The sequence below is a fragment of the Nyctibius grandis genome, chromosome 2 (assembly GCF_013368605.1).
Source record: "Nyctibius grandis isolate bNycGra1 chromosome 2, bNycGra1.pri, whole genome shotgun sequence".
Classification (NCBI taxonomy): Eukaryota; Metazoa; Chordata; class Aves; order Nyctibiiformes; family Nyctibiidae; genus Nyctibius; species Nyctibius grandis.
In genome coordinates, this window is record NC_090659.1 from 65,226,605 (window position 1) to 65,251,440 (window position 24,836).

At 36.6% G+C, this 24,836-nt stretch overlaps 1 protein-coding gene across 1 annotated transcript in view; it reads right to left on the minus strand.

Annotated features, from left to right (window-relative positions):
- Window positions 1-2,279: 2,279 nt before the first annotated feature.
- TM9SF2 (transmembrane 9 superfamily member 2) overlaps window positions 2,280-24,836 on the minus strand; it is a 30,791-nt gene continuing 8,234 nt past the window's right edge. The window contains exons 3-17 of the mRNA XM_068395363.1: window positions 24,468-24,561; window positions 23,603-23,730; window positions 19,071-19,200; window positions 17,359-17,483; window positions 16,370-16,481; window positions 15,363-15,442; window positions 15,168-15,276; window positions 14,912-15,044; window positions 14,289-14,408; window positions 12,059-12,116; window positions 11,244-11,403; window positions 9,698-9,849; window positions 8,542-8,653; window positions 7,767-7,938; window positions 2,280-3,694 (exon numbers count right to left, since the gene is read on the minus strand). Coding sequence (XP_068251464.1) covers window positions 3,627-3,694; window positions 7,767-7,938; window positions 8,542-8,653; window positions 9,698-9,849; window positions 11,244-11,403; window positions 12,059-12,116; window positions 14,289-14,408; window positions 14,912-15,044; window positions 15,168-15,276; window positions 15,363-15,442; window positions 16,370-16,481; window positions 17,359-17,483; window positions 19,071-19,200; window positions 23,603-23,730; window positions 24,468-24,561 — 1,753 coding nt within the window. The 3' untranslated portion in view covers window positions 2,280-3,626. The remainder of the gene's footprint in view (window positions 3,695-7,766; window positions 7,939-8,541; window positions 8,654-9,697; window positions 9,850-11,243; window positions 11,404-12,058; window positions 12,117-14,288; window positions 14,409-14,911; window positions 15,045-15,167; window positions 15,277-15,362; window positions 15,443-16,369; window positions 16,482-17,358; window positions 17,484-19,070; window positions 19,201-23,602; window positions 23,731-24,467; window positions 24,562-24,836) is intronic.

Genomic DNA, 24,836 nt, shown 5'->3' on the forward strand with positions numbered 1-24,836 from the left:
ACCTCAGGCACCTGCCTCAATTCCATCCTGTTCCGCCCTCTCTTCCTCAGTTCTTGTCCAGACTTTCTTTTCCTGAAGAAAATACAGGTACCACCCACGACAAGACTAAAGTACCCACTTAAAAGCATTTTTTCAGGCAATCACAGAAAACTTCTAGTTACCTTCCTTCCACCCCAGTATCCAACAACCAGACAGCTCACCTACCTCTTCTCACCAACCTACATAGGACAGGCTTTCTTATCCATCCACAAATACTGATGGACCTCTGCGCGATCCCATTACTCTGAACATCTCAAACCCCAAAGGGACAGTAACTGGTGTTACAGAAACACAGGAGTGCACCTACAGCTTCCACAATGCTGTCTACACCTTTGTACTTGGTGCTTCATGGGCATCATACCTGTAACCACACATATTCTGGGTAGCGAGTTTTCAAATGCAAAAAGGATTGTGCTGTTTGCAAGGCTACGTAATCACTGCTCTTTGCACTCATGGGAAAGACAGAGGGTTGAAACATAAGGAAATCTGTTTTCAAGCAATCCTAATGCAAAACTGCAAAATGGGAGAAAGGTAAGCAGTGAGCAGGAGGTTGCACTAATGACCTCAGCCTTTCCCAGTCATCCCTCACTCCCTTTTACCTGAAAATGGCACAAAAACCATTAAGATATTGTCCATGACTAGCTCACAGTCAACTAATATTTGTGATATGGTCGCAAGACCCCAGCAAAGCAGCTGAGGGCACACGCAATCTGTATGACGGCAGAAATCTAAGAACTCTTACAGCTGTTCAAACACAGCTAAGCGTTTCAATAAGAAGTGAAGCTACCAGGCTAAAGACCGATCAGGTAGCTTGCCGTGAGACACAGCTTGCCATAAAGCTGCTTTTTTATTTCTTCTTGCTTAGAGAAAGAAAACCAAACCATACCACTAACTCCCATATCATGTTTTTAAAACCCGAGTTGGACTGAGGATTACTTTCAGATTAAATTTGGCAATGACGGTCAATTTTTTCAGACTCTGAAAAACCAGTTTTTAAATTCTTTACCAGCCACCAAGAAATCGACACTGGTCTGAAGTGTTATATTTTGTCTAAATTTTGCTGTGTCTTCATGCAGCTCAGCAATTTGGTCCTACCTCTTAACCTTCAATTTACATTTTCTCAGATACCTGTGCAATTAGTGCATTTTAAGAAAATGTCTGGTAGTATAGAAAGATTTTGGAAGAGGCCAGTATTTTGAAAGTTCAGACAAAAACCCAGACCTCCCAAGAGACCTGAAGAACAGGTACAGTATATTGGAGAACATCTGGATGCCCTAACACACAGCAGAAGCTTAAATGCTAGAAAAACTTCTAAAATGATCTGAGGCAATAATGGGTTTCAAGGGAGAGGACAACTTTAGAATAGCTCTTCTGTAAAATCTGTGATGTATTAAACTTTCTGGATTGTCTCAAGTACTGCACACTGAAACCTAACCATTTCAAGTTACAAAAGAGTTGCAATTACTACAAGGCAAGGCTGCTTGAAAAACTGTGTATGCAGTAGGTTTAGATTCCAGAAGATAGTGACACACTTCACGAACTGCCTTTAAAGGTGAAAATAAGATACTTGAGAAGCTGCCATGACTTGTCAACTAGTCTGTAGGAAAAAAAAAAAAAAAAGAGGGAAACACACCCATCAGTTTCAAACCCATGTACATACCACAGTGGCTACATCTCACTTCTATTAATCTGATTTTTAAACAGCAGTTGTAAATATATCACAAAAATCTGTTTTTGTATCACTACACTGAAATTCTTCAGCACCTACTATATTCATATTTCAATAATGGACAACTGACTTACGTTTCTCAAACTAAGCATTCCCATTTGTGTAATAACTACTGATGATTTCAGCAGTGACTACACATACAGTAGGCGATCACAAAACCAGGGATATTAGAATATTCAATTTTATACTTTTAAAAATTTAAATCAAGAGTCACACAACAGCTCACTGCATTAGTAAAGAACAAACGCTTACCACACTCACCCCTTTCCTGTTTTGAACATAAAACATGGAAGGTTTCTCTGAAATCAGCATTTCCTAGTGACTGCATGTGGGGAGGGGTATGAGAACAAACCTGTCCACAACATCTGAACAGAGCTGTGGTTGGGGACAGGCAGAGCATGAGAGCGGTGTGGTTCATCTGGGAGGGGCTGTGGAGCACAGCAACTGAGGAAATGTCACCTGAAGCCTTTTTACATGCCAACTTTTAGGAGGTTAATAATGACAAGTTACCTTAACCAAAGATATTTTTATTGGGTTCAATATTCAAGCATCATTAGGTTAAGGTCTTTTAGAAAAGTAAACCGATAGGAATAAAACACCCCAACCTTATGAATGGCAACTGATACATGAAGTTTAGTTTTAAATAAAATTTTATCAGGCTTGTGAAAACATGTCCAAAGCCAAATTGTGTTATGAGTCTGAAATTACCAAACAAGATATGAACAAAATACTCCATTTTCAAAAAAGCAAATATAGGTTTAATGCTAGTCATCCAAAACCGACATTAGTCTCTTAATATAAGGCAAAAATAGTAATTTTCTTTTATTTTTTTTAACCTACATTAAGTACAACCAGCAATAGTTGCCATATAGAATATGCATCATCGAGATCTTTTAAAAGCAACATCAGCAGAGAATGCTGACTCATGCGTTATAAGATCTTCTCAACATACTGACAATTCCATAGCAACCTCTGAAAACATATCTGGGTTAAAGACTGGATTAATGCTGCAGAGTGGTTTTGTTAAATGTGTGTGTAATTTAATTCTCATGTGCCACAATCACATTTCCATGTTATAGCCATGTAGCACAAATAACATTTCTTGCAGATCTAAGGGCGTGTCAATATACATTAAAGCATAGAAAATGCCATAAAATACTCTATGCAATCTTTAAGCAACTGTCTTCAGTATAATTGTATTTACATATTTTTATGAACTTAAAATATATAATGAGCCACTGAAGACATTTTTACAATATTTATTAGATTATGAATTTATAAATTCAAGGACTCAGAGGCACATAGTTTGAAAGGCCAAGAACACCAAAACTCATGAAGTCACAGAAATCAGAATATTTATGGACGTAACACCAGTAAAAAATAAAAATCACATACAAACTAAAAGCTTAAGAGTCACTTCTTAAGAGTCATCCTTCAAAGTTAGCATAATAAAAAGTTCTCATTTCTCTCAAAGAAAAATAATTCATCCCACCTACCAAGCTAGAAAAACCTATTTACAGTTGTACTTTGATCAGAAGTATCATTAAGTTGTGTAATACAGCCACTTCTACTCTCCCATTAGAATTTAACATTTCTTTTAAAGTATAGTTGTATTTACAAATGCATAAATATCGTAACTCTGATCTTCATTAAGATCTGAATGAAAACAGGTTGTTAAGTCACAATACAAACGTGTTAGTGGAAAAAGTGTTTGGGGCAGCTGCATATTCAGTATCATTCGCAAAGAACAGGAAGCCAATACTTCTGATAAAGCTCAAGTTCATCAACTAGACCAGGTCTTTAAGTTACGTTAATGAAGATTAAACCTCTTCTGTGTTAATTCTTTACATTGGTTTCTTCAGTCAACTTTCACCACACTGTATATTTTGGTTACGAACCAAAAGCATGCAAAGAATCCAATTGTCCCTGGAGAAAAAAAAAAAAAAGTTACACGTAAGGAAAACTGACACAGGAGACATCAATTTCTATCTGTAGCTCATAAATCTGGACATATGTATATGCAATCTGCTATTTTCAGTCTGCAGTGCATCCATCAGATCAGAAAATGTAAAGTTACAGACAGTACCTGGTCTTTACAGGCACCAACTACTATATAGTATCTCATTATTTTCCCAATCACAGAGCTGATCACATGAAAGACTCTCATTTTAAGACATTTCTGTGTTATTTCTCTTCCTACGTATTTGTTCTTTGTTGTTTCATTATTCCCCAGTCCAACTCCTTCATATTACTCCATTTCACCCTTCTTCAGTGACTAGTCACACACACTTTACCTGATCTGCTCAGCTGGTCAGAATATTGTTATTATCTTTAATAAACTAATTAGATTGACAGCATCAAAAGGAGTTTGCATTTCTTAGTTATACTTTAAGGTCATGGAAAATTAGAGTACTACCTTTATTTCTGCATAAATCAAGTTAATACAAATTTCAAACCATAGTGTAGTTACTGCGCAACTTGTACTTCCTATTGAAAACGCGTTACATACCTTAAAAATGAACACTTCTGAAAGACTTAAGGAAGTCAAAAGGTATAAGCAAACTTGAACTGAAATTTAAGGACGAAGACAGTTTCCCTGGTAACCGATAATCCTTTTAGCTGAAGAAAAATAGCTGCATCCCTTCTCTTTGTGAAACTCCAACAGAAGTTTTTAACAAAACTATTATTTTGAAAGCAAAGTAGATTAACAAAGCCCAACTATATTAACTAACTGGATTACTTAAAAGTGCAGCCTCAGTCAGAACAATAATGGACTTAACAGCAGCTCAGAACACCTGTTACAGGAACCTCCATTTCCCACAAAAACTAGGACAGGAAAAAAGCCCCAAAGGTTATCTGATTTTTGCCCGAGTATCTCTTCTAAAATCATAGTCTTAACTCATGCAAGAGCCAAGTAAGCTCTTGAAAGGTAAAAAAAAAAATCTGATAAGAGGCACAATAAAAGTCGTGTGCTAACTCATTCACTATACAAGCTTGGAAGGAACCATGAATGATATCACGGTAATTTTTTTTTTTCCCTTCACGCTTGCTAAACTACTGATGTTTAACTGACTCATTTACTATGATACATAGTTGTGGTCCCAGCTGTGAATCAAAGATTTGTCATGTAGCTCCTGGTATTTTGCCTGCTGAGTCTGATCAATGACCTGGAATGCAGTATGGATGCGAGTGCCTGAAGCATGTGTTACACTGACATAGCAGCAGGGCACCGTCAAAGCCCTTCCTGATCCTGACGATTTTTAACAGATGAGTAAGCAGCAGCAGAATAGTTTTGATATAACAATTACGATTTTATCTTTTTAGCTTCTTTATCATCCTGACACAGGAAGTCAGTTGCCTTAGGAGCAGTTTTTGCTATATTGCTAATATGCTTTTTTATTTAAGGAACTGGAAAAGAACTGCCCGTCCCTTTACCCTGCCTCTAACTTTTTCTGTAAAACCTTATCTCAAAGAACTTCAGTAATCTCAGAGAACTGAACATATCAGTCTTTGAAAGCATATCAACCTAAATGGACAAAATTATTCTTAAAGCTTAAGAAATAGGACTATTCCCTCAAATTAAAGGATAATTTGCACTTAATCTTGTAGGAAGTAGATAAAAAATTGTTAAGCATAGGATGTTTCAAAGTTCTAATCACTTGGTTAACTCCACGTGTATTCTCCCCTAATTTCAATATCGAAACTGAAAATTTCAAAAAATGAAAGCATACAAACTCTGAAAGCTCAAGTTGCACAGCATAACTCACATCTCCACTGTCCCAATTACATACAAATGACTACCACAGAAAGCATCTGAAGGGGTCTGAGAGTAAAGCGCCTCTTCTTTGCATGCTTGTGAACCCGCCCTGAAAAGGACTCCCCAAATTTGCTGGCAGATGCTGCACAGCCAACTGGTCAGTTGAAAGTGAACATGTGAGCAAAGGAAAAGGGGGATGCACTGGACACATCTTAATGCCTCTAGATGATGTCATGTGACATGACTGACTTAACAAGAGCAAAAGATGGAAATTATATGGGTATCTTACCTAAGCCAAGCCTCAACACAGAAAATTTAGCGTTAATGCCCTTTTATCTTGACTGTGTGCACTCCAGAATTACTGCGTGCATCCAAAGTAAACAGACTGAACAAAGCAGACATGGTAAACACAATTCTGGTTTTGGCCAAATCTGTTTACTATTAAAGGCAGACTTGTTGAGTAACAGTTGGAAAAGCTAGTGAAACTAAATTAATTGACCTTACACTTATGTAAGGCCTAATTATTTTTTCATGCTACTTTGTAAGTTTGCACCACATTTAAAATTGATCTACATACAGCAGTACACATTCATTTCTAGTTGAACAGCCATGCATTCTTAAATTCTTTAGTTCAATGAGACTACTAGTAAACCCAGATCAGAAATAAAGGTTAAGAGAAAGGCAGGGTGAGAAATAAGACAGAGTGAGAAAGTGAGTCAGAATCTCTGATCTATGCATTCAGAATGACTTGCTAACCAGTAGACAAAATATAAATAAAAGTAGAGATGATGTATAAATTACAAAATATCCACAAGCAATGCCACAACACATTAGACTGATTTAAAAAGAAGCATGGAAGATAAAACTAACCACTTCTGGAACACAGCTTGACCACTTTTCAAAGAGATTATATAATGTACTTAAGTCCCATTCCCTCCTTTTAACAGGCAATGACCCAAGAAACTGCTTGCAGGCTCTTGCTCCTGTTCATCATCATCTGCATTCAGTCGTAGTGCACAAACAGCTTAAATATTTCCTAAGCTGAAGTGGCAATGTCTTTGACATTAATATTCGGTTACACTTAAAAAGAACACTGTTCTCAAACGTCAGTTCTTTTCTCGCTAGATTTTTTTTGTTCTCCTATGTTAAGTGGAAATGAAAATTCTACTTATACTAGCGAGATCTGTATTAAAAGCTCTGATGACAAGCCATTTGTGTGCTAGAAGGTCTCAAAATATAGCCTGTATAGCTGTATACATAAATACCTTCAAAGCATTAGGAATCATTAAACTTCATCGTAAACGTGGAGATGGAAATTATTTAAAGCGTTGATCAGCGCAAAACAGTTTCAAAAACACTGCTCTGTAGGGTAAAGTGCACAAAGACAGATTACATTCTGCTGGAACAGAATTTAGTATTTTTAAAATTTTTGAGGAGCTGGCGGTTGCTGCCTTCTTGCATGAGAGTTTGAAAGGAGACTTCTTGCATTTTCACCACCATTCTTCCACCCTAAACAAGGGATATGTGTGTCTCACTGAAGATTCCTTCTTAGTACTGAAGATGACAAAGGAAGATTTTGTGATCTCATCTCACTTATTGAAGAGGAAACTGAAATGCAGCACCTAAGACAGGTGCTTTTCCAAAAGCTCACAATAAAGATGAGAAGGTTCTGACAAGACTGCATCAAAAAATGGTTAAGAAGTTCTGTCTGCTTCCTGTACCACTTGAATGCAACTGGGAAAGAAGGTAAAAAAATGCTGGAAGAGAGCAAATGAAAAAAACCCAAAGTATTCTCTGCCAACTCCTCTCTTTTTCTTCCTCCTATTCCACAAAAGCTGCAATTTTTTCCTTAACTGACACTGTAACTTCATACTTGGTTGTGTGAGCTGAAGTGTGTTTCTCCAAAGACAACTAATTTAAAAAATTGAGTTTGTCACATGACTAACATAGGAATGAAATCTGGAGAAGTATTTTTCATGTTTAAAGCTGTCATATTTGAAGATCTAATTATAGGCCACACCTCAAATTAGCAGTAGTTTTGCCTCATCCTCACTTAATCTCTTAATCTCTTTCACTAAAATCTGTGATCACAGAGTTACAAAATGCTACACAACTACCTGGAAAAAAATCAAAGACTTATATAAATTTATAATCCTGTATCAAGATAAGTTTTGCCAAGGATTCTACTGTGCAAAGCTAAAGGTAGACTCAAAATTTAAAATTAAGGTGCAATATACTCACCTGTGAAAAGGAAGAAGATCAAAACCATAATCATGGTATAACCAAAATATAAAATGGTGCTAGCTGTTCCTGTGATTTGCAGTTTAGAAAAAAAATAATGTACTGCATATATTAGGAAATAAACTGCAGTGAAACCACTAGTGAGAAATGAGCGCCACTGCCAGTGATAGTCCTAGAAAGGGTGGGGAAAAAAAATACATATGAGTAATATTCCATACACCTCTCATGCACTGACCCTATTACTGAATGCAGAGTTATGTTTTCTATTATCGCTTTATCCAAAAGTGAATTTTTATAGTTTTTACCTACAGGAAAAAGAACTATGTATAATCAATACTGCTTTAACTGCACCATTCACAATTAGAGACAAGAAACCTAAAGATCGATACCAAATAGGCAAAAATCTAAAAACCCAAATAAGCCAGACCTACTATTGCCAGCTGAAAAGATTTTTTTTTCCCAAGGTTGGGCATGTCCGAAATGCACTTTTATTGAACAAAGTTAATGGATTAGTTTAGCATGTTCAGAAAACAGGGAGTTAGAATCTAAAGATGAGCTATCTGACTTTGCAGTACAGAGTGCAGTGTTTTAATATTTGTTACAAGTTTTGCCAAAAGTAGCCTGCTTCACTTTTCAAAGACATGGTTTAAGTACATCCCATCTAGTAATGGTGTTGAATTCTGGAATACTTATTTTCAATTACAAAAGCCTGACAATTTTTTTGGAAGCACTCTTAAAACAGTATCAAGTATGAATACTGAAGAATATTTCTTACCTCTGCACATAGATGGAAGTAGCAGAGCAATATTGTAGCCTCAGAACATGTAATAACTAAAATAATGAATACCAGAAACAGGAAGCCAAACATGTAATACATCTGGTGAGACCTACAAAAGGGAGTTTAAAAAAAAAAATAAAATGGACACTGTGCTAATATTATTTCTTCATATGCAGTAATATCACCTTCACCTTAAGTATTCCCTTTCTTACTGAAGTGCTGTCAGTTGTTTGGCCAACAGTTAACTGCTTTATTTTCTAACTGAAGAACAGGAGCCTCGGCACCTCAGTCTGAAAACAGTGAGAAAGCAAGCCCAAAGCATGCTCCTGGTTGGGATTTTAGGGAAGGAACTGACTAGACATAATGAGTGAAATTACAGTTGCAGTGAAGTCAGCGTGACCTCTTCCACTGACTTCAGCAGAACCTGTATTTCACTTCACATTTCAATCAAAGAGGCAGAGCTGCAAAATAACAAGAAATGACAAATGCTGTAGCTGTCTACGTTGGGTAGAGGCTCCTATTCAAGGTTCAGAAACAGTTTAACAAGATCCAGTAACTAAATTGTGCCAGAAGGAAGACAAATCCCTTACAGTAGATTAGTTTGTCAGTGTGCTATGAGCTCACATCAGAATTCACTTATACTGGACTAGTCTTTGATGTTTTATTTTTGAAAACTATTACTCTCTCGTGCCTTTATAAAGATTTCATAAAATTTGTTCTTTATTCTTTTTTCTCCCAAGACTAGTAATACTTTTCTAGCCCAACAACAACCACAAAAAGCACTCAAGTCAATTTTAATATACTTACTACTTTCAAGTTATATGCCATATGTCAGCTTCAGAGCCACTTCCACATGAAGTCAGAGGAGTAGCATGAGAAAACTAGCTATTTGAATATTGTAGGTCAGCTGTAAATTGCTAAGCATATCACAGCCACTTCTCTACACACCTCGACAAGCAAAACAGGCACTGAATATCTTCTAAATCACAAAATATTAAAATGATGTTAACATTTACATTTTTATTGAACCAGTATTCCGAAAACCCCGCATCACCAAAAATCAGCCAAAGCACCTTGAAGAAAAACTTCCACTAAGAAATGACCACCTTTTATGACAGAGAAAACTCAAATAGGTCGTGGTTAACTTACTTACCAAATACTGTTGAGAATAAAGAACAACTGTATAAAGATACATCCAAAAGGTAGAATCCCTCCCATGATAATGCCAGGTAATGGCTTTGTATAGAATGATTGCTCAGGAATCTGACGAGGAATTTGATTTGTGCGAACAGGGTGTTCAATAGCCTTCAAATGAAAATGAAATTGCTAAATAAATAACAAGTCAAACCACAGCACCACCTTTTTGCTTGCTTTTTGAAATGAGTGGTGGCAAAAGTCTACTATTTGTTTTGAGCATGTGCATACCCAGCTACCACTACATCTGCTTTCGCTACCAGCCTAGCTACCAACATTTGCTAGGCAAACAAGCTAAAAGACAGCTCTTACTGAAAACATAGCAACAAATATTTTGGACTTCCCTTTTTATGATTACTGATCTGTGATCTGTTACAGAGCCTGAGCTGATTTCTCACTTTTCAGCTGGGGGATAGTGGTGGTGCAGACTCTTGCTTTCCCCTTCTAAAAATCCCTGTATGTTGTTCTTCAGGATTTACTCCAAGAATCACATTAGGGTAAACTTACAAACTGAGAGGATGCAATCTGACAATTAAATCCTAATTTAAGATGCATGCATAGATCAGCTTGGTGGGAGAAAAAAATTAAGGCAGATAAATGCATACTTTGCCATCTTAACATATTTGTGACACCTGTCATGTTGCCTTATCATTTATCAAATCCTCCTTTCTGAAGGGAACTGCTTCTGTACAATGCAGGGGGGGTTTGCTGGAATTTCAACATGAAAAAACCACTGAATTCTGGTTAAGAAAAATGGGATAACTACAATCGACTTAAAAAGTGCCTTCTAAGACACTTAAATATTCTCTGAAGGTATTCCTTGCGAGCTACGGAGAGCTAGAACTCTGGCTTCCTATACCGGAAAAAACACTAAAATATCTGAACTTATAGATCTTTTTGTGGGGCACAGTAAACCACTTGTAAAGCAAAAAGAGAATAACCCATTTCATTATTTAAGAAGGTTTGGTCACCAGTGTCACAAAGAGCCCTCATATAAATAAGTAAAATTGATCAGTTTAGAAGTAAATCCCAATTAATGTCTGCCAAGCAGTGATAACCATTTACAGAACACTTATGCAAAGAGATTTCACAAGAACTCTAGCAATTTGATCAGAAAATATCCTCACTGTAGAGGGCAGACTGGAACAAAAAACACAGGGGAAAACCAGAATTGCTTAAGTTGCTTTCCCTTATGTTTGGCTGGGTCAACTAATTTTTTTAGTAATGAAAGAGATGCTAGTTAAAATAAAAACGCCCAAGTCACTGCTTTATCTGGAGCAGTCACTCAATTAAATACAATGATAACCCTAACCGTTGCAGAGAAATATCACCACCACCAACCAACTGAATATCAAAGTCTTGGAATCCTAAGATCGGATATCTAATGCAGCCCTAAAGTAACTGAACAGAACTGGAGCTGACAATGCAACCTTAGATGCTACCTCAGTCATAGTCTATACATGTGTATACACGCACTTACAAAACAATTACTCAAAATCACTTACGTTTTTCTTAAAACCAAAATAGGCACCAATAAACGTCAGTGGTACAGATATGCAAAACCAGAGTGCCAAAATAGCAACCAAAGTACCAAATGGAATAGCTGCTGAAGAGCCTTCTCCCCAGAGAATGAGGTTCATGATAAAAAAATCTGCAAACACAATTCTGAAAAATACACAACACACTTAAAGCACAGAAATACTCTTTAATATTTAATACTGTTAACAAAACAATAGCACTGTATTAAGATTTTAGTGTAAATCTCTTAAAACCAAACTACTCACACAAAATATCAAAATGAAGAGGTCAAACAAGCAATTCTCTGTTAATCTGGTGGGGTTGAACTCCAGCAGGAGCTGACGTTCCAATTAAGCAATTTTAAATACATGCTTGTCTTAACTACCCTTCAGAGAAAGACTGCTTGCTGTGATTAAGTAGAAGAATTGATCACAGTGGTTATATAGTATATGACACTATATAAGACCAACTACAGCGTGGTCAGAGAAACAGCCTAGAGAGTAAAAGAAAGCAACAAAAAAGTGTGCCTGTCTAAAACTTACTACTACCATAATGCTCTTTCTTAATCAACCTTTTCATGTGGTGAGAGTAAACAAATGATTACTAAAAAAAAAAAAAAAATCTAAGGCTGATATGCCATTAACATATTCGTCTTTGTCAAAAGCTACATGATATTCTTGTAGCTTCTGGAATAAAGGGACAATGTAATAAGATTTACTTGTATACCTGAAACTTAAAAATTAGCTATGCATCTCAGAGAAGCAATTTAACTCTTTTAACCATGGCGATATTCTCAACTTACCCAGGACAAAGGAATGATGTCAGCAGGACATTTGTTTTCCATTTTTCACCTCCAAACGCTGTATTAAAACATTTGACAGTCACCAAAACGAGCATTGAGCTCACATCTACTAATTTTCCAGTCCATTTACCTGTTATACTTAGCTTGCAAATACTCAAATAATATGCTATCATGCCCAAGTTTAAAACAGTAAACTAAATCTTCAGTAATAAAACTGAATTCCCTCACCATATTGCCTAATCACAGAGCTTCAAAGCAAAGAAAAGCCTCAGACCAAGGTCAGGAAAAGTATCCAACTAAAACTGCGTCTCTGACCACTTTATCTGCTAAAAGGAGGAAGCAGATTTACAGTACTTTTAAGTCTTTAAAAAAACAGTTTAAACCTGGAGTGATTAAGAAGTTTAAGCTTACTAGCATTTGACTGCAGGTTTCAGTAGGAAAAAAGACATAAATATGTGAAAAGCAAGCTTAACAGTTTTCTTGAAATAATTCTTGTCTATGAATCATACAAGAAAGTCAGGACTAACATGCTTTACAGGAAGCAGTGATGTTGAGTCTCAACAGCATTCAGCAGTGGTGATACCAAAAGACCAAACATAGCTTTATTAAGAAAATCTTTATGAATTTGCACTACACTGATAAAAATTCTAGTGAGCATACTTTCAAACGAAAATATCCTGCTGGAATTCAGTGAGGCTGACAATTTCATCTGAGCACTGCCATAATGACATGCTGCTTTACTTCAAGAGTCAAAAGTGATTACGGTCAGAGTGATTTTAATTAAGTTTCTGTTTCTTCATAAAATCTTGGTAGAACACGGCACTGGTTATTAAGATTAACCATTTAATTTCAGCTCAGCTTTCACTTTTTAAATGCAATGTTGAAAAAAAAAAACCAAACCCTTTTAAAACCGGATATCCATGTCAGTTGCATTTTGGTTTATGCCTCACATTATTTGTATACTATAAGGAGAAACATTCACATTTACATGTTCTATACAGGGTACGGATCACCTCATGTTATAACAAGAATATCTCTGCATCAGTCACTCACTGTCTTAGTAGTTAAACACAATATTCAATATGAACTAAATGATTCCCATAAGTATAATATGAAATGTAATTATTATTAGCTACATCTTCACCAAAGATACAGGATAGAATTTACCATCAATACACTTCAAAATATCCTTCAAAACACATAATACATAGCATGATATAAAGAATAATTTTCACATCAATTACGCTCTTAGTCCTAAAGTCTCCTTCCATTTAAGTCTAATTGGCTTGAAGATTAGGAAAAGTAATAGTTCACTATCACGTCACTACCACTGTGGAAAAACTCCTTACAAAATACAAACCCTCTTTCCCCAATGGTTCTCCCCACATGCAAATTACAAAATAGTTAGAAGGAAGAACTCCAATGCCTCCTGCCAGGCTGAAATTCAGAAATAAACTCCTTCTCTAGTCCTGTATGTTCAGAACTAAAATAGTCCAAAAGATCCAGCTCATTCAGTCATAACGAGTCTTTTACCTTGAGTAAGCTAATTCAAACAAGCCGTATGCAGAATGGCATGCTTTGCCTTAAAATAAACCAGAGGGTACAGGGGCAAACCATTTGAGGTTGGTATTTAGGCCTTGAAACAATAGCTAGCTGGGATCAGTGAAGGAAAACAGTATCAAGTAACTACTGTCACATGCCCAAACACCACTGGGCTGATTTCTACAACTACAGAACACTTAATAATCCTTCCCCTTATACCCCTGCCACAGTCTGATAAGCACCAGTCTCCCAAAGACCCAGGAACTAGCTAAAAAGAGGTGACAAGTCTCAGGCATGCAAGAGCAGAGGTTCACAATTTGAGGCAGTGGGGAGTTACCAAGCAAAAAATTAACACTAAATGCAAATTAACACCACCCCTCACCCTGCCCCCAAATGTAGGAAACAGAAGTACAAAACTGTCTGATGTAATGAATACTAGTAAAATCGAATTTGCCTCCCAATTCTATAAACACATAGTAGCAAGAGCAATTTGGGGGCTTTACGTATGATCACATCAAAACCTATGTAATCATATCAGTGTTCTGTATGTGTTTTCTGTTGTTAAGTACATTTCTCCGACTTGCCCTCAGGGAAACTACAAACAGTGTTGCAAAATAAAAATCAGTTTGGTGATGATAATTTACTTTAACGGACTTAAGCATTGTCATTTTAAATAACTTTCACTCACATTTGTAGAATCTGGCAGCAACATAACCGGCTGGAGTTCCAAGCAGTACCCACAAAACTACAGCACAGGTCATTAGAGCTCCCCGGTTAGCAGGTGACAAAAATCCCAGGCAAGCAAAAACTATGAAGCAGAGATGCACAATTTTAGAAAATAACTATACGTTTGACTTAAAGCCAGTACATCAGTTACCTTAAAATCTGTGTATACAGGACAAGGGGCAACAGCACAAACTGAAACATGGGAAGTTCCACCTCAATATGAAGAAAAACAACTTTACTGTGAGGGTGACAGAGCACTGGAACAGGCTGCCCAGCGAGGCTGTGGAGTCTCCTTCTCTGGAGACATTCAAAACCTGCCTGCACATGACCCTGTGCAGCATGCTCTGAGTGAAGCTGCTTTGGCAGGTGATTGGACTAGATGATATCCAGAGGTCCCTTCCAACCCTAATCATTCTGTGATTCTATACTAGTTGCATGTCTACTATATCAGCTCAGCTGTTTCTAGCCTTAAGGCTTTTAAGACATTTCTAAACAAAACCTATACTGCTGTTTTTACCAGTACCATGCAATTAGCAGTGAAAAATCATCTGTACTCAACTAACTCCTCCCCCCTTTATTACTTACATAGGGTAACAAAAGTCATTATTAAGATCTGTGTGCCAGAGCCTAGGAAAACGGACAACAGCATTCCTTTTCTTGGGGGCCTGAAAATATCACCATGAACCAGTTTCCAGCCAAATTCTTCTTGAGCATCTTCCTGAAAAGGAAATACATCTATTTTAATACGGCAGATTGCCATTTAAATAGCCTGTTACAGAAATACATTTAGCTGAAAAAATTACATTCCAAATCAATTATAGGAGGTACATTTTAAACTTACAGTGGAATCCATCTGATTGTATCTTGCAATGTCTTTATGCAGTGTCCTCAGCATAATCATAGCCACCATTCCAGACAGAAAGAGGACAATCACCAAGGAATTCATAATACTGAATTAAAAAAAAAAAAATCCATCATTCAAATTGTAACATAAACACTTCAGTACAAGACACCTGATGACAAACTTTCTTCTCACCTAAACCATTGAATGTGAGTGTGAGGCATGGATTCCAAAATATAATCCCATCTTGATGCCCACCTTATACTTTCTTCTTCCTGAAAGAGTAAACACATTAGTTTCAGATACAGTCAGTATCCAACTTGTAAATTTACAAGTTGATGTTCAGGCAAAGTAATCTTAAATCTCATGACAAATTGGAAATTTCATGTTGCATGCCTTAAAGGGAGGAGTTTAATAACAGCTACCTAAAACAAACCTAAGATTTGACCATAGAACCTAAACAAAAATATTTTCTGAATAGTATTGAGCACCTATGTCTTCTTAAGACATAAAGGCCTATCAAATTAATTTAATTGTGCTTCTGCTCTTCAAGAATTACATTAATTCATCTGGAATTCAAGTGACTAGCAGAATAATAAAAACAAGCATTTTTTAGCGTATGTAAGTCAATATCACAGGCATTGAGAAACTAAGCTCTGCTATATATTCTCCAGCATAATACTGCACTTCCTAGATAGGACTTTGTCCAAATTATCCTGCAGTTGCCCGATATACTGCTCCTCTGCTTCTAAATAGAGAATAGATGAACAAAGAATACCAGCTCCCTACTCTTTTGCAGATTTCCGTGGTAGAAAGACCTTGGAGAGAAGAAAGCTTTTGCAGCAGGAGAGCAGAAAATTAACAGCTTCAACCTACCTACAACTGTAATTTGTTGAAACACACAATTTCTCAAACTTAAGAGCCTGGATCGAAAAATAATCTACCAGACAATCTAGGTAAATGTGGAAAGTGTGATTCTTTTAAAAAAAACATATGCATTTCATATTCAGTGTGTGTGGGGTGGTATGCAAAATTGTAAAGTGTGTGGTTAAATCCCAAGCCATCTCTGACATTCCAGTTCAAATAAAGTTTTAAATCCACAAATTTACTATTCTGAGATAATATTACTTGTCCATCTTTATAATTCAGAGTATTAATGCATGACTTTAAGATGTAACTACCACAGAAAGCTTAGTACTCACTTGAAAAGAGACTGAGTATGTGTAAGCAATTTTGACTTCTCCGTTAGCCTTATTACTTATATCCATAGGTACTCCTGAGCAATCAGGGTTGTCTGGATGAGTATGCTTGTAACTGTGGGAAGAAAAAACACAGAACGAAAGCTGCTTCACTGACAATACTCTTAAAGAATTCATTCATCTTACAAAAGCATCAGTTTCATCCAGGATTCTTCTCTTAAATATAAAAATTGTTCTTAATGCCTCAAAAATTTCAGAACTCATAAGGAATGTATCATAAGCACAGGACTTTTTGATACTTGAACTCTTCAAAGAAAAGTTGTCTCTTCTGAAAAGAAAACCATAAAGACCACAGCTGCTAAAGCTAAGCACCAAAAATTAAAGAAGTCTGAGTACGGCTAAGAACCTCCAATACACTCAAAAAGTTACAACAACAGAATTACTAACTTGTCTGCAAAAAATACTTTCATCATGATGCTGAACCAACAATGCAACCAGCTCAGTTATACCAAGAACACAGAAGAAAGACAAGACACTAAGAAATAATAGAACAGACATCAGTTGTGCAAAAGCCAGACACTAGAACAACTGACGAGTATATTTGTGAAATCATTCAATTCAAATCCCAGTTGCTGAAGACATCAAATGTTGCACTCCAATTACTCCTGCATCAGGCACTGTTGGCCTATTCCATCACAAGACAAAATGTTCCCCAGTAGGGAAATGAGGGTTCCTTCACTGAACATGTACCACTTCCAGGTTTTATTTTATCTCTTTTTGGCCCAAAAGGAAATAGCGCACAAAGATCTATTGAATTCAGAACAAAATTATGTTGTTAAGACTGTCCTACATCACACTACATCAATCAACAGGAAAGCTCATCTACAGGTCACATATCTGAAAACATTTCCGACTAGCAACAGGTCCCCAGATCAAAGCAAGTATCTTGGGATGGACCACTGTGTGATGACAAGTTACTTCCAAGTACTCACCTTTTTGGTTCAAGTTTAGCAGCAACTAGTCTTGCTCCCAGAGCTTCATTTTCCACAACATGGTAAAATATTTTTATGTCAACATGGTTAAAGATATAAAAAGTATCTTTTTCATGAAATTCTGACTGCAATGATAAAAGATGATGTTAAACAATCAAAAAGATAGAGACATCTAAAAGCCTTAGGCAGAAGCTTACATAACAGAATTTTAGACTGCGTACAGTTTTTCTGTCATTAAGTTCTACAGGATTCTAGGAACAAAGATACTAAGTCTTTGCATTAAAGCTTTGCACTAAAGACAAACTGGAAGAGTTAATGCTAAGAACTGTCTTACTACAGTTGAAAAGTAGAAAAACGTATTTAAAAATGAAATGTATTTATAAATATATTTATTAAAATATTTGAGTAACTGAAGATGTCCCATTTTATTTAATTGAAGTAGCAAACTGAATAGATAACTGTGACAACTTTCATATCAGAAGCATTTCATAAAGATCAGCTACTTTAAAACAACGTGTATATTTTTCATAGATTAAACAGAACCTTCCAAGACAAACAATGAAAGTAATTGTTCCCTGTAACAGAACCACCTTGACATGTAAAACAAAAGATGCACAGGGATGAACCGCAAGCAGCAGCCAAGAATGCTGAATACAAATCTCAGGTGAAGGGAAAGATCAGCTTGGAATTTAGTCAGTTAAAGAGGTTGTTAAATCACAAGCATTATGTCTACTGAAGTTCAATCAGTACTTCTTCAGGGTTCTATCCCCACCTCTTTCTACAAAGCACCCTAATTATAAAAACAGTTCTATTAAACAAAGTGTTCTTCTACAGTCCTTCACAGTTACTCCTTCAAAGGTTATTCTCCTTTTATTAAAAACAAGCATTTAAACAAGATTAAAAGAATAGTGCTAGATTACATATTTGATCATAAATGCATCCATTCATATGGAACCTCTGAAACCAATTCATTATGGAGGCAACGAAACAAAATTAGAAACTGTAGAAACTGTTGTCTTTGGTAAGATCCATTCAGTAAAACCAACCATTTTGATAAAAGTAAAAACCTACTCCTGGTTCTCAGTGACCTCTCCATGGAAGAGGTCAGCAGAAATCTAAAGATATCCTGGACTTCCTATTGCATTCTTATCTCCACAATGCTTACAGTGCATTTATCTGGACCTCCACCAGTTAATGCAATAGCTGTCTCTCAGAGGAGAAGCTTTGTTCACTCAGAAATCTTATATTCTGCCTTCTTCCCTTAGTTCCACAGTTTTAGGGAAAGCAATCCTTCAAGAAGTATGAATTTCCATGCAGAGGTACAAACATGTCTATGCAAACCTGCTTCCTTGAAAACATTTCTATCCCACAAAAATGTAAAGTCCAGGCCTTCAAATGTCTAGCCTTCTTAGGCAATGAAAGATGACATGTTTTTCTTCTCCTTCACCCTTTACATGTTCTAAATGCTACCCACGTTCATCTCTCTATCTTTTAGAGTCCTTCTATATTAGGTAACAGAAGAGACAAAGTTATTAGGCTTAGATGAGGCTTAAATTGTGGTACTTGCAGAGATACCAAAACACTTACCCAGTTTTAGGCAACAAGAGTTCTTAAGATAGTGAGGACTCACCACAGAAACATGACATAGGAAAAATGACAGTCTTTAAATTAGTAAAAAGGGATATTAAAAAAAAATAATTGCATAAACATACATTAATAACACAGGCATCTTTTGGACGGCCATCTTCTGTAATGTAACAGCCAATAGGAAAACCAGGATTGCAGAACCTCTGGCCATCTTCAACATCATAGCACCAGGTCACAGGCATGTTGTCCACAATCCTGTAAATGGCATCGTGACATTTCACCATCTTTCAAAATACACAGTGTAATGGAAACAAAACCAGATTAATATTAATCTAATTTTATTAGATTAACTACAAGAATAATACTTCTTTCAGATCTTAACCCATGGAATTGCACCAACTGACAATTCAATTTCCAAATGAGGTATAAGCATGTAGCTCTTCAACTGAAACTTTTATCTTTTTTAGGAAAAAAATATTTTCAAAATAAATCTATTTCTTCATAAGGTGCCTTGGAAATAGGAGGCTTACTCTGTGACCACCAAAACATTCTATTCACTGGACTGGTTTCTGAAGTCCCCTTACAAATATAGCCCAATACATAAATTTCTCTCACTCCAAAGTCATAACAATTTAACATTTCATTATTTTGTCTTTTAAAATGGCCAAAATCATCCACTAAACCAGCTAAAATAAACTTGATAATTTCAAGTTTAAGACGCAACACAAAAAAAAATTTGCCTAAATGCACTTATTATCAGTTCTCCAGCTCCCTCATTGCTCTTCCATTGCAAAATAAGTTTTTCACGGCACTCTTTGAACTTTTATTTTGCATTAAAGCTAAAGTGCAAGTTTAATTTTTTTTTTCTATTTAAGTAAATTCCTGACCATTGACTTCAGTTGTAGTTCCCTGCGAGTATGGAATATTTTAACTAGATGGTTTACATGAGCAAAAAACTGTAAGCCACCACACATTTGGGAAAGCAATCACGTTCAAACCTCGCCTCCATTGTCTACGTGCTGCTTTTATATTATTGCCTCACAAGATTTCTATTCCTATCACCTAAAAGTCCTGAGCCCAGTAGGTTTATAGGTCAGTGTCAATAAAAAAATTTGTGGAGGAACCCCACAGCCCCACGAGGAGTTGCAGAAAATTATAAGACCGTAAGATACGAACAGTATCCAACATGCTACAAACAGTGCAAGTGTCAAAACCAAAAATATACTTTTAAGAGATACTTAGAGAAAGATACTCAACATGTTGACCTGTCTCTTTGTAAAAGGAACTACTGCAAAGAACCAAACCTGTTTCTTTATGTTATGAAGTGTTTTAACTAGCTGAAAGAGAAATCCCAAAAGCAAATAATTCAAAGACAACTTAAAATTCAGCAGCTGCCCTTAGAGCCACATTAATTGCTCCAAAGTATGTTTTTAAAGGTCTGTTAATAAACTTCACACATGGAGACATGAGACAACTGCTACTTTTTGTGCATCACGAGACCAAAAAAAGGACATTCCACTGAAAGTTAACAACACACATTTTTTGTAGAAGTTAACAAGGTACTGAATATCCTTTACAATTAAATGTCTCATCATTATAACCACTAGCCTATTAATGTTAACAGATACCTGATAATACCTCATTAGGTACTTTTAAATACCTAATTAAACACAGGAATTATGACTTCAGACACAAAAACAAAGCATTATTTAGTCTGTTGTATATTGTAACAAGTCTTTAAAGTAGAACTATTTTTTAAAGCACACCAACAGGGGTAAAAAGAGCGACATGTGCTGCCTTTGTTCACAAAACAAAGAGATCTGCATCATCACTACCATTAGCGACCAGGCAGAAGTAAGTAGCACTGTTCTGGGCTCATATTGACACAGTGGAAGAGGTGAAGACAGGCCCTCCAAAACACCATTTCCAGGTTCTCAGGAGATTCCAAACACTATCACAGTCGCAAGCAGCAGCAGCACCACCAACCAAATCCCACTCACTTCACCATGCTACTATGGGGTACAATTAAGCTGTTAATTAGGAGCTATTTCAGATACATGGTCCAAGTATAATGAACCTATCTGGAATTTTACCTCCATAATATATGCTAGAGATACCTCCTGCTTTTGTTAGTATTTTAATTTCATAATCAAAACCAGGTAAAGCATTAACCTATTACATATGAGTCTCTTTGGGGGTAAAGGCTTTCCCTTGCATCTTCTGCAGCAAAGACATACTGAGCTGCCTTCAAGCAGCAATGCTGGAACAAATTGATAGTTTAAAAAGCAAATCATTTTTCACAGTTAATCTTCAAATTTTAAATGACTTGAAGAGATTATACATGTGGGGCAAATATGCTATACAACAGTGTTCTTATATGTCTCTCAAGAACATCTGGTAATGAACATTGTCAGGCAAGATATCGGTATAGCTGTTGAGTCCAATTTAGTATGTCAATTCCTAATCTTATTAAGTGGCTTTTAAAACCTTAAAAGTACTTTGCACCATCTGCGTTCCCCAGGAATTTTATGATAAATTGAAGCTAGATAATAAACCTCTATTAAATACTCACTTATGCTACCTTGCTGATCCCTGCACAACACAGCCCTGTACCATACTCCTGGACCATGCATCGTTCATTGCAAAATCCAGCCACTTCCATTGTGTGAAGCTGTGGCTGAGGACTATCATTACCTTACAGACATAAACAGGGATTCTTCATGCCACTAGTTCTAAAGTTTTAGGGCAGTGGGCCTAGCAAAAAATAAATAGTAGAAGTGCTATTAAAATAACTAAGAATATAAGAAGTACCCTAAATTTAAAGGGCTGTTTTCAGACTGAAAAACAGAACTACATCTTACTAAAATCTGAACAGTCCTATCAAGTTAGCTGTACAGGCTAAAAAATATACTTAAATACACTAAGTAGATTGATTAAATTGTTTTACAAATATAAGTAAAGAAAAAACAGTCTAAAGTACTTTTATGTGTGATTAGTTTTACATAGTTCTGTTTCAGTTTCTGTCAGCTTAAGTTTTGGGCTTTCCTAAAACAAAATTAATTTCTTTCAAAGACGGGCAGGATCATAACCTTGGGAAACTATTTTTCATTTATACACCAAAACACACACAAACTTTTAAAGCTGAAGTCTTATGCCAGACCAACATGCATCAGTGAAATTCAGAGTGGTGTAAATATTATAAATAAATGCAGTATTTATTAGGAATATAACCAAATCCAGCATGTTTGAAGCTCTACTTATTTCAGCATTAGGCATATACACTTCGAATCCCTGCCAAAGTACTTGTACCTTGCAGGGTTCCTTTATTACTTCCTGGTTCACCTGCATGAACATAATGGCTATTGCCTGTGAACCTTTCTGACCTAATCTATCAACTTCCAACTACACTAAATTTCAAGAGGTTCCCAGAAAGATTTACACCAGTGAGCCATAGTTTATTCCTAAAAAGGGATATCCCATATTGGTTCCCAAGAGCAGTAGAAAATGCACTCTTTGCCTTTCCAGCATAGGTGGCTGTTTCAAAACTGAAGAAATAGAATGTGACATTACAGGAAAACATTTAATGACAGTGGCAATGTTGAACATTCCACCTGCATTTTTACTAACATAACCAGAAACTTTAAATCTAACTAGATGAAGACCAAAACATTTGTTTCCACCAAGCAAGGAGCACATATTTGGAATCATAAGGGCAATACTGATTAATTACGCTCACCTATTACTTGCAAAGACATGACACAGAAACTGACAACTTCATGCCCAAGCTGTTCCTTCTACCCTTGCACCCAAAAGCTGCTGTTAGCACAGCGTATCAATGTACACAGCACTGTACAAACACCGATAGCGTGGCCAGGTATTTCCAATGTCAAGACGGAGCCTGCTGATAAACATTTCCCAGCTCTTGGATGTAGATGCAGAGCATGGCTACATCCTAACTGAAAAACAGCATGAGATTCAGCGTACACATTCAGCCTTGCCCCACCCTTAATGCCCATCAGAAGAGGACCTCAATGACCAAGCAGAAACAGAGCCCCAGCATGCTCCAAGACAACTCAGATGGTTACAGAAGAACTCAGAGAATAGGAAAGGACCAAGTGTTTATGTGTTCCTCAAAATTATTTCTTTAATTTTCATTGGCCACCCTTCACTTCCATATCCGATGAGAGAAACAAACTTTGTATAAAACTCTTTCAGAACCGTTGATCCTGTTTCCTGGACAAAACATTTGAAGGGAAGCGCAAAGGCTGTCAAGGAAAACAAAGACAACATAAGCAATAGAATGAAGGTCCCTTAAGACTTTTCTCAGGCTAGGGCAGGATTACCTTCTACATGTACAGGTGCAAAGAAATAGTAGTATTTTACAGTAAGCACAGAGACAGCACAAAAACCACACAAAGCTTTGTGTTTGGACACAGACTCGCTTCCATTATATCTGGTGCTTATCCTTCAGGTGAAGGAAATTTTTTATGAAGACAACAGACAATATAACTCTTTTGCTGGAACAGAAGGGGAATAGATTCAATGCAAATACCTAGTGTTCATTCTGTATTAACTTGCAAATACAAAATGATAAACTAAATTAAATTATCATCAACATACTAGACTAACCAATCTATGAATTTTGATATCAACTTACCAATGATGTTGATAATTCAGTAGCATACTTTTTTTCAAAAAGTCTAATTTCTGTTTATCTTCTGGCTTTGTGGTATCATATGTTTTTGTACAAACAGATTTACAGGTCTCCTTCTTGTTGAATGTGAACTGAGAAAAATGAAAGACATATGAGCAAAAAGGTTGTAACAAACTTTGTGTAATTTCAGTATTTAACAAGTTTCCATATGCATTTATAATTGCCTATACTATTGTAATAAAAACACCTAACAAATTACCAAGACTATGTATATTAACTCTCCAAAGGAGGTTTTTATATTGGTGTGTGCTATAGAACCCTCCCATGCTCCTTGTAGGAGCCCTACACTAAGAGCTCCTTGTTACTGATTAGAACCTGCTTTCTGCAATGATTTACCAGACAAGTCATTTGACCTCACAGCAGCAATGCTGTCCCAGGCAGATCCAATTGACAACTTTCTCTCCTACTACATGTAGGAGAGAAGGCGAGAGCTTCAGTCACCGGAAAAGACAAGCTGGCTAACACCATTTCTAATTCTTCCATTTTCCAGCTGTGGTATTTTCAGATCTGGTTCCAAGAAATGAGAGTACTCAATTCCCTCTAACAAGGGCACAGCTGAGGAGCAAGAATCAGGTTTTGACAGGTTCCGAAGAGAGAAGACAACCTCCACAGCATTTCAGGCTACAGCTTCATGATGCAAAGTGCATAGTTACAATTAGGTTAAATTGATAGATTACTATTACGTGGAATTTTGGATTTTGAAGCTCTTTGAGATAAAGCCCTTGTGAAGAGGATCTTCAAGATTCTGATCTCCTTTGGTTACACTTGAACATACGTATTACCAAACTCCCCTTGTCAGAGAACAAACCCTGTAAGGAGACGGTTCTATCCTCTCTCCAAACAATACTTGGCCAAGGTTTTCAGAGGGACGCTTCTTTCCTTCTGCTTGACAAAAGTCAAACCTGAATTAGAGAAAAGATACAAAAGTTAATAAAATATTCTCGGCTGCAAATATTAGACCTCAAACAGTGCTCCCAAATCAACACCTTCATCACAAGTAAAGGAACTATACAGCTTTCCTTCTAGACAACAGTTTCTTCCTTGAACCTGCAAAGCAAAGTGCGAAAAATCACAGTTCCATCCACAGGGGGATGGGGTAGTAGCTGGGCTTGCACCACTGGGGCAACGCTCTAGTGTTGAGGTAGACCAGGAGGCCCCCCATCCCTCTGGGGTGAAA